This window comes from Mesoplodon mirus (genome assembly GCF_964341445.2).
Source record: "Mesoplodon mirus genome assembly, chromosome: 5".
NCBI classification, from domain to species: domain Eukaryota; kingdom Metazoa; phylum Chordata; class Mammalia; order Artiodactyla; family Ziphiidae; genus Mesoplodon; species Mesoplodon mirus.
Window position 1 is genome coordinate 34,893,106 of NC_138980.1, and position 9,546 is coordinate 34,902,651.

A 9,546-nucleotide genomic window follows, 5' to 3' on the forward strand; every position below is an offset into this window, starting at 1 on the left:
ACCACCTCCTTTCTACAGAAGAGGAAACCGAGGCTCAGAGAACAGCCCGTGAGCCAAGATTACAGAGCATGTCCCTGGCACGCGTCCGGGTCGCGCCATGACTGCGCCGGCGGTTTCCATGGGGGCAGCCGGGCCCCCCGGCTCTGACACATGGGGAAACCGAGGCCCTGGCGGTTGCCAGGGCCACCCGGCCGGGAAGGGCCGCGGCGAGGCGGGGGCGCGCCGGACCCAAGGTCACTGCGCCGGCCGGCCCGGGGGAGGCGGATGGGTGGGGATCCGCGGGCCTCCCCGGGAGCGCGCCCCCCCCTCGGCGGCGCGCACGGGGCCCGGGAAGCAGTAGCGGCAGCGGCGGCGGCAGCAGCAGGTGGAGCCGGAGCCTCCGCTCAGCCGAGGCCGCGGCCACTGCCGGCGTCGCCGCCATTAGACAATAGGAGCGGCGGCCGGGCGTGCGGGGAGGCGGGCGGCGGGGAGGGGCGCCGGGCGCGCAGGAAGCGGGGCCCGGGGCGCGCCGGGGCCGGGCGCGCGGGGAGGGGGCGCAGGAAGCGGGCGAGGCCGGGCGCGGGAGGCGGCGGCGGCGGCCCCGGGAGCTGCCGATCGGCGCCGGGACAAAGGCGCGGCCGCCCGGCGCCCCGAGCAGCCCGAGCCGGGGCGCACAGCCGGGGCGCAGCCCGCGCCCCCCGCCGCGACTGACATGATGTTTCCACAAAGCAGGCATTCGGTAAGCGGGGCCCGCCGGCCCGGCGCCCCCCCCTTCCGGGCCCGGCACCCCCCAGTTCCCGGCCGGGCCATCCCCCCAGCTCCGGGCCCTGCGTCCGCCCAGGTCCTGGCCCGGTCCCCCCAGTTCCCAGCCGGACCCTTCCCTCCCCCAGATTCGGGCCCTGCGCACCCCTCAAGGACCAAGCCCTGCGACCCCCGCTCCAGATCCCAGCCGGACCTCCCCCACCCCCAGCTCGGCGTCTTCCCCCCACCTCCTAGGCCCAGTCCCCTCCAGCTCCGGGCCCAGCGCTACTCCCCACCCCCAGCTCCGGGGCTCCCTCCCATCCCCCGTAGCTCCCGGTCCCCCTCCCAGCTTCCGGGCCCAGAGCACCCCCCTAGCTCCCAAGCCAGGTCCCCTCCAGATCCCAGCTCAGATCCCCCCAGCCCCGGCCCCAGCTCCTGGGCCCTGTGCCCCCCCCATCAAGCCTGCCTGGGCCTCGGCGGCCTTCTCCTCGGGCCTGGGGCGCCCCGGGAGCCCCACCAGGCACCTCTAACGCCGGGGCTGCTTTCGGGGCCTGGGAGTGGGGGAGACCGGAGGCGCACCCCTCCCGGAAGAGCTCGGCCCGGAGGAAGGGTGCTAGGAATCTGGGGTGGGCCCCCCCGGAAGATTTCGGGTGCTTAGAGAGGCCCCTCCCTCAAGGGGAGTTTGCAAGGAAGCCTCCTCACCCCCTCCCACGCCGCCAGCTTTGGGGGGGACCCTCTAGGACACGTTCTCCCCCCTCCCAGAGGCAGTTGGGGCGCTCAGATGTGCACCCCCTCCCGGCGCTTTGGAGGCGCGGTAGAGGGCGCACCCTGCCCCCCACCAAGGGCGGGCCTTCAAACGCACCTCCACAGCCTGGGGGGGGCGGGGGACGAGAGCCTCCGGGCGCGCCCACCCCCTTCGGCTTCGGGCGGAGAGGCGGGGGCAGGAAGTGCGGGCGGGGGCCGCTCCGGGGGCTGTAAACACGGGCCCGGGAAGTGGGGCGGGGGGGGGGACGCTGCAGCTGCGCCGGCCGCTGCCTCGGGGCAGCCGGGGAGAGAGGTGGGTGGCGGCCCCACCGGATCCTGACCCGGGCCGCCCCTCCCCACAGGGCTCGTCGCACCTCCCCCAGCAACTGAAATTCACCACCTCGGACTCCTGCGACCGCATCAAAGACGAGTTTCAGCTGCTGCAGGCTCAGTACCACAGGTGAGCTGGGCCTGGTGGTACTCGCCCCGGGAGAAGCTGGAGCCCCCTGCTCAGATGGCAAGACTGAAGCCTGCAGCGGGGGTTGTGGCCCCTGCTATATATCTAGGCTCCGGAAAAATAGAGGCGTTGAATGTCTTAGGTGGCAGGCACTGTTTTTAGCACTTTGCCGATGTGAAATTCATTTAGTCTTTAAGACAGTCCCATTTTGTAGATGAGAAAACTGAGGCACAAAAATTTCAATAATTTGCCCAAAGCCTCAGCTGTCTGGTGTCAGAGCCCCTCTCCCCACCCCCACCCCAATCTGCACTGGATAAAAGACCTCCCAACAGCTGGAGTTGGGGATGGGCCCTCCACCTCCCACCCCCCACCAAAATCTGTAGTATGTTATCTCTCTCTGCCTAGTTTTGGAGAAAGGGTTCCTGCCAGCCCGCAGAAAGGTGATTCTCTTTCTAGAACTGAATCTAACGTTTCTAAAGGGCCTGCCAATGTGCCAGATCTAAAGAGAAAGGAACTATTATTGTCTTCATTTTACACTTAGAGAAACTTAAGCCCAGAGAGGATAGGAATGTCCTGGGGTTGCACAGCAAGGAAGTGGCAGAACTGAGATTTGTACCCAGTCTCTGGGTTGAAGAATGCAGATTCTCAAGGTTTTGCTACGGAGGGGGGCTTTGCCTAGGAATCAAAAGGGGGTCCATGGCCACGAATACCAGTGGGGTCTTGGGCCCTCTCTGGACCTTAGTTTACCCACACAAAAGTATTCTTTGAAGGATCCCGAGTTTTCTCCAAGAAGAAACTGGGAACAGTGATATATTTGTTCTTTGGGGGTACTTCCTATTCTCCCCATTTGCTGAAGATTGAACATACATCCTTTTGTTTAATCTTTCCTGCTGCCCTATCATTGTGCCCATTTCAAAGATGAGGAAACTGAGGCACAGTTGGTTGAAGGGCAGGCCTAGGAACTTTGTTCTGGTCCTGTGGTAGGGGCTTTGTCTGGCAGGCCTGGCCTTTCTGAGCTTCCCTGGGGTGTCCCCCCCCACCCCAGCCTGGCCCATACCCATGTCACAGTGAGCACTGGGGCTGATCCAATTCCAGAGACCGAGGGTCAGATTGCTGCCACAGCGCTCTGTGACCTCAGGTAGGCCACACCCCCTCTCTGAGCTTTTGAGTCTCCATCCGCCAAGCCTGGGCTTCCTGCTTTACACTGAGGGGTCCTACCATGTTGGGGGCTCACACAGTATCCACCAGTCCTTCAGGAAGGGCCAGAAATGCAGAGTTTGGAATGAAATTGCCTGATTGTGTTTTTAACGGTGGCAACAAATGCATATTTTTAAAGAAAATTGGAGAAACCAACTGTGGTTGTCCTCCCAACCGGGGTATACAAGTCGTGGGCAGTCTGGCAGAGTGAAACTCCAGTCTCCTGAGGTGACTACAAGAGCAACTAAGTCTTTATTGGGTACTTACTGAATACCAGCATTAAGAGTGTTTCTGGTCTTAATTCATTTCATCCTCACCACCTCACCCTCGGAGGTTGGAACTCAACAGACTTGGAGACCAAGACCCAGAGAGGTAGAGGGGTTTGCCCAGAGTCACACAGCATCAAAATAGCAGGGTTGAACTTTGGACCCAGTCTATCTGGCTTGAGTTTGTGCTCTCAGCTCTTTACCTGTCACCCTGACACCCTCGTGAGGGGCCTTTGAGAAATACCCAAAGCTCATGCTTGCTGGGGGAACTTGAGAGAGGCGGGGGCGGTCACCATCTCTGTTACCCAATGGTGGAAATTTATGCCCCCCCGCTAGGGAAATCAGGACCCACAAGAGGGGCTTGGGTGCCTTTGAAGATTCCTTGGTAAATCCAATCCAGAGCCCTACCAGCCAACTCGGCTCTCACAGCCTCTCCGCAGTGTCTGTTTGTTCCTCCTTTGCTGGAGAGTTTTCCTCAGTGCTTGAGAGTATGGCCTCTGAAGCCAGCTTCCTGGCTGTGTGACCTTGAGCCCGTTCACTCAACCTCTCTGGGCGTCCATTGCATCATCTGTAAAAACAGAGTGATGTTAACAGCCCTGACCTCTTTGGGTTTCAGGAGAGGTAAAAGTTTCTTTGAATCCCTGTCTGACCTACAGTCAGGGCATTTGCTCTGATTTTTGTTATTTTTATTATTATTTTCATTGCTTTCTCTGCCCCCAGATCTGCAAGGTTTGTTTCATAATCCCCATTTTCTAGCTAGGGCACCTGAGGCTCCCCCTGCCCCATCTTCTGCCTGTACCCCACCAAAGTTAGGGGCTCCCCTGCACAATGGGGGGGACCTCAGCCTAGCCCCCGCCCCTCCCCGTGTTCTTCTTCAGTCTGAAACTCGAATGTGACAAGCTGGCCAGCGAGAAGTCGGAGATGCAGCGTCATTACGTGATGGTAAGCCAGCCCTGGGGTCCAGTGGGCAGGGATGGGGGACCCCAGATCCCCCTCCAGCACCAGCAGCTGTTGCCTGAACCCTGGCCGCCACCTCTGGGATGCATGAGGAGTCAGGGTCAGTTCTCCATTCAGCCTGCCCCTGGGCCGGGCTGAGTCCGTCTTGCTGGCCTGGCTGCCGGCCCAGGCAGTGGCCCAGGTGCCAAACCACCGGGTTGCAGCCTGGGCCTGCCAGGTCCCCCGGCTGTCCTTGGCAGGAAAGGAGCCAATGGCTGGGAAAGCCAGGATCTGACTGAGGGAGCAGCCAGATCCCTCCCCACCCCCATGATCCAGGCATCCCAGGCTTAACCCTTCCTTGTCTGAGCCTGGGAAGAGGACTCTCTGACGTGGGTGGGAGGGAAGGGGTGGCACTGCGTTCTTGGGCCTGACATTTGAGACCCTGCCCGTGCACACTGCCAGAATCACTTGCTCGGTTTCCTACCCACCAGGTGGCAATTTCTGCATCAACCCCACCCCACCCTGACGCCCCACCGCACCACCTCGGTCCAGCCCAGAGCCCACTTCTCCCAGGCTGCAGGGGAAGCAGAGCCAGACACTGAACCTCTGGTCTCAGGGGGAGGGATGGGGCTGGGGCAGAGAGAGGGACCCGGCACTGGGGGACTCCATAAGTGGGTGCTCCCGGTTTGAGAAAGGCTGCATGGAGGATGGGGTATTGCAGCTGGGGTCTTGATGGATGAGTAGGAGCTTGCTGGGCAGAGAAGGGGAGACCACACAAAGGCCTGGGAACAAACTTGGCTTCCCCCCCCACCCTCCCTGGGGTGACAGGGGCGCCATGGGACCGTTTAGAGCAAGGGAAGGGTTAGGGTCAGATCTGGGGCGTGAGGGGGGGGGGGCGCTGCTGGCCCCAGAGCCAGACCCAGCAGGATTTGTTTATCCTCGATTATTTATACCCAGGAAGGCAAACTTCCCTGGAGTCCGGGGCCACCCGCAGACAAGACACATAAAGATAAAAGATTAGGAGCCTTGGAGAGAGAGAGAGAGAGAGAGAGAGAGTATGTGTGTGTGTGTCTGTGTTTGTGTGTCTCTGTGTGTGTGTGTGTGTTAGAGGTTGGGGTGTGATCATTATTCCAGAAACCAGGGCACCCACACCACTGCTGGGGCCCTGAAGCTCCCCCAGCTTCTGCAGCAGCCCCACCAGGCACCTGGGCCCCAGCGCCTGGTGTGGGTGTCTCCCCACTTCCATCTCCCATCTTTTTCGCCTGCCCTCCCCTCCCCATCTCTCCATTTCTCCCCTTCTCCCCCTCGTTGTCTGTCTCTCTGTCACTCCCCCCATCTCTTTGTCTCTGGAGCCCCCCCATCCTTCATCCGCCCCCATTTCTCTCTGTCTCCTCCCCCCCATGCAGTATTACGAGATGTCCTACGGCTTGAACATCGAGATGCACAAGCAGGTACGCCCCCTTCCCCCCTCCTCCGCCCCATGCTTCGGCACTCCCCCAGGCAGGTAGGAGCTTGCCCACCCCTTGGCTGAGCACCAAGTCTGCCCTGGTATCCTGTTACCTCCGAACCCACCCCCCCTTCTTTCTTAGGCCTCCCTGACGGGTTTCTCTCCCTGAGGGGGAGGGGCAGAGACTTTCCGGGGACCTGCCACCCCCCACCCCACTGTCTCCCGTTTGCAAACAGCAGGGGAGGGGTGATGTGCCAACCCGCCCTGGAACCCCCAGATTGCCCCTTGCCCTCCAGCCTTGCTCTTGCCATCTGTGCCCTGATGAGGCTACTCTCAGGTATGTCGTAGAGCACTGATGCCAGCTGCCCCCACCCCTTTGCCCGTCTCTCCCACGGAGCACTCACTACCTATCAGGCACTGGGCATCATCTTCCCAGGGCCACAGGGACCCCAAGCGGCTGGGCGTGGGTTTGTCCTGTGCTCTTAGCCTACAGGGCAGAGAGCCAGCCTCAGATTCCACCTTTGCCGCTGATTGGGTGCCCATGGGCCCGATGAGTTGACCTGACCCTGGGCCGAGCTGGCCTCTTCTTAGATTAGACAGAACCCCCAGGCCTCCCGGGGCTGGTCTGCGCCTGCCCCAGCTGCTGCCCAGGGCTGAAGCGTCTGTGTGTTTCAGGCTGAAATCGTCAAGAGGCTGAATGGCATCTGTGCCCAGGTCCTGCCCTACCTTTCCCAAGAGGTGAGTGGAGCCCCCAGGCCTCCCGGGGCTGTGGGGAGGAGGCGGTAGATGGACGGTGAACTTTCCCCAGGCCCTCCCTCCTGCAGCCATCTGGGGCAGCAGCGTGCTGGGTGCCCCAGGGCACACGCCTTCCCTCTCTGGACCTCCTAGCCACCAGCCAGTCTGTGCAGAAGAATCCCCAGGTTGGAGAAACCCCAGGGGTGTAGGGCAGTGGAGGGTGGGGCCTCACCCTGCTGTGGAATTCCCAGCCTGAGTGAGTCATTGCACTGTAAAAATGTCAGCTACGCAGAAGACTGCACCAAGAATTCTGTTTCCCTGTTTTGCTTCCGTCTTTCACCCCCTGAGATTCATCTGCGGGGCCCTGCTGACTGCTGTGTGGATGGGGGGCTCTCAGCACACATAGGCAGACATACAAACAGGCACAGATACGCGCAGATGTAACACACAAACACATGGCACAGAGACACAAAGAGATGTACACGGACACACAGGAACCAGGTACCCAACTCTTCCTCTTTTGTTTCCTGGGGTTCTAAGACTCTTGGTGTGAGGCCCACTCTGTACACACACAAACACACACACGTCTGGGTCATGTAAGGCCCATCTGCTCTCTGCCAGATTTACTGTTGATAATTCATCATTTTCTCTTTAACCCCCACCCATATCTTGGGGTCCCTCAGGTGATGCCCAGGAACAATTCCAGGAGGACACCATGAAAGCCCCAAAGAAAGGGATTCTTAGGACCCTGAAGACCTAGCCTTGTGGTTTCCGTTCACAACAGGGGCTCTCTGATAGCCAAGGCAAAGAAGGAGCTTGGCAGATTCTAGCATCTGCTGGCCAGAGAGACAGACGTTCAGGGAGGGCTGGGGTACAGGGTGGGGGATTGCCCTGAGCCCAGACTGCCCAGACTCATGCCCCAGCCCTGCCAGAATTCACTGGGCCTTCCCAGCCTGTGGAGGAAGAGGAGCTTGGGTTAGCAGATCTCAGATCTCTTGGACCAGCAGTCCTGGTCTGAGATCTTAGAACCAGGACTTGCCTGTACTGTTGGCCAGGTTGTGCACTGCACTTCTGCTTCTTTGCACATGGCATTGGTCGTGGTTCAGGCTTTCTCAGACTCACCCAAAAGCTTCTTCCTAAGATTTTGGTACCAAGCCCTTTGGGTCTTCTCTGCATCTCTGTGTATCCCATTTTCCAGATGAAGAGACTGAGGCTGGATGAAAGGAATCAGCTGGAGAGGGGGGTTTCGGGAGGCGTGGGAAGCCGTGGAGAGGGAGGGCTCTAATAGCCCAGATGGGAGCGGGGCTTCTTCTGGGCTCTGAGCCACAAGCCCTAACAAGATCGGGGCGAATCCCTTGATTTCTCTCCACCCTGCCCCCATCCAGCACCAGCAGCAAGTCTTGGGAGCCATCGAGAGGGCTAAGCAGGTCACTGCTCCTGAGCTGAATTCCATCATCCGAGTATGTTTGGGGTCTTCGGGGGCAGCAGTGGGTGGGAGAAGGACAGGTGGGCCCAAGGAGGCTAACGCTCCCCTTCCTCTGCCCTGCAGCAGCAGCTCCAAGCCCACCAGCTGTCCCAGCTGCAGGCTCTGGCCCTGCCTCTGACCCCACTGCCTGTGGGGCTGCAGCCCCCTTCGCTGCCGGCGGTCAGTGCAGGCACCGGCCTCCTCTCGCTGTCGGCGCTGGGCTCCCAGGCCCACCTTTCCAAGGAGGACAAGAATGGGCATGACGGTGACACCCACCAGGAGGATGATGGCGAGAAATCGGATTAGTGGGCGGCTGGGATGGGGGCGGGGGGACCAAGGGGAGACAGACACGGAGAGAGAGAAAGATTCAGCGTAAGACACAGTATAGTTCGGGATTGGCTCAACTCTGGTAGTATTTATGGTAGCCGCCTGCTGGGGCCCTCGCCCTGCTTGTGTGCCACCCCTGACTTGGCTCCTACCCCCGACTCCCAGCCTCCCTCCTCCTTCCCTGCAGCCTGAATGGGTCAATACCCGCTCATACCACAGATGAGGCAAGCTGAGGCCTGGAGGCGCAAGTGGGAGGCCAGGTCCGAAGGGAGCAAGACCTCAAGAGGTCCAACACCCCCTGCACTTCCCCAATTCGCACACCTGTAACTGACAGTCTGCCCGCTGGCCCCCCCCACCCTCCCCGGGGCACACCCTGGCCTCACACCCTGGCACTGCATGCAAACACAATGCTAGCTGCCCCTCCCAGCCCTGGGCGCCCCGCGTCTGCCCCTCCCACTCACTCACCCTCTGCTAGTTCCCATCGCCCACGCCCACCTAGTTCTGTCCCCTCACCCATGAAAGAAAAGGGCCAGGGACAGCAAGCTTTGCCCGGGGAACAGGGTGGGGTGGGCGGCCCAGAATTCCCTTTCTCCCTTTCCCAAATAAAGATGAGGGTACTCAAGTTGTCTTGGTTTTTATTTTTTATTTTTCCTTTTTCCAGTATACTAGTTTGTCTTTTAAGAAAAGGGATATTAAAAAAAAAGACAAAAATGTTTAAAAAAAAAAAAGCAACACCCACACCTGTGTCTGTATATAGCCTTTTAGACTGTCAGCCTTTGTTGTGTTCAGTCGTTTGATCTCTACGGAGAGAAGTGAAAATGCTGTATCGAGGGTGGGCTTAGCTGTGCCTTTCAAATAAAGATGTGAGACGGTTGGTTGCCGTGTTCCTGCCTCTGTGTTGCGAGTTGCCCGCGGTGCCCCCCTTCCCGGGGGAGGAGAGGGCTTCCTTCAAGTCTGAGTCCCCCTCATCTGTTACAGGACTGGATATTGAGAGTCCTAGCTGAGTCCGGCTTGTAAATGTAGTCTAGCTCCTGAACTTGGCACCTAGCCCAGAGAGGGCCAGCTGGAGGCTCTAGGTCACACAGCACAGCCTAGGTACTTGAGGTCTAGCCAGCTGTTTTGACAGGTAGGCAAAGGGACTCAGAAAAGCTAAGGGGTCACTAGTTTCTGAGTCCCAGGCCAGAGGGTTCCTAAATGACAGTCTTTACCCTTAGAGACAGCTGCTGATACTGGACAGTTACACTGCACACAC

The 9,546-nt window shown here is 59.9% G+C and overlaps 1 protein-coding gene across 1 annotated transcript; it reads left to right on the forward strand.

Annotated features, from left to right (window-relative positions):
- Positions 1-547: 547 nt before the first annotated feature.
- Positions 548-8,916, forward strand: TLE5 (TLE family member 5, transcriptional modulator). Its single transcript, XM_082621077.1, has 7 exons — positions 548-718; positions 1,827-1,924; positions 4,263-4,326; positions 5,727-5,771; positions 6,443-6,505; positions 7,888-7,962; positions 8,052-8,916. The coding sequence occupies exons 1-7, from the start codon at positions 692-694 to the stop codon at positions 8,271-8,273; spliced, it is 594 nt and encodes a 197-aa protein (XP_082477203.1). The 5' UTR covers positions 548-691; the 3' UTR covers positions 8,274-8,916.
- The last annotated feature ends 630 nt before the right edge of the window (positions 8,917-9,546 follow it).

Coding starts and splice junctions, on each gene's coding strand:
- TLE5 (XM_082621077.1), top strand. CDS start 692: ATGATGTTTCCACAAAGCAGGCATTCG. Junction 4,327..5,726: donor TGCAGCGTCATTACGTGATG/GTAAGCCAGCCC, acceptor CCCCCCATGCAG/TATTACGAGATGTCCTACGG. Junction 6,506..7,887: donor TGCCCTACCTTTCCCAAGAG/GTGAGTGGAGCC, acceptor GCCCCCATCCAG/CACCAGCAGCAAGTCTTGGG.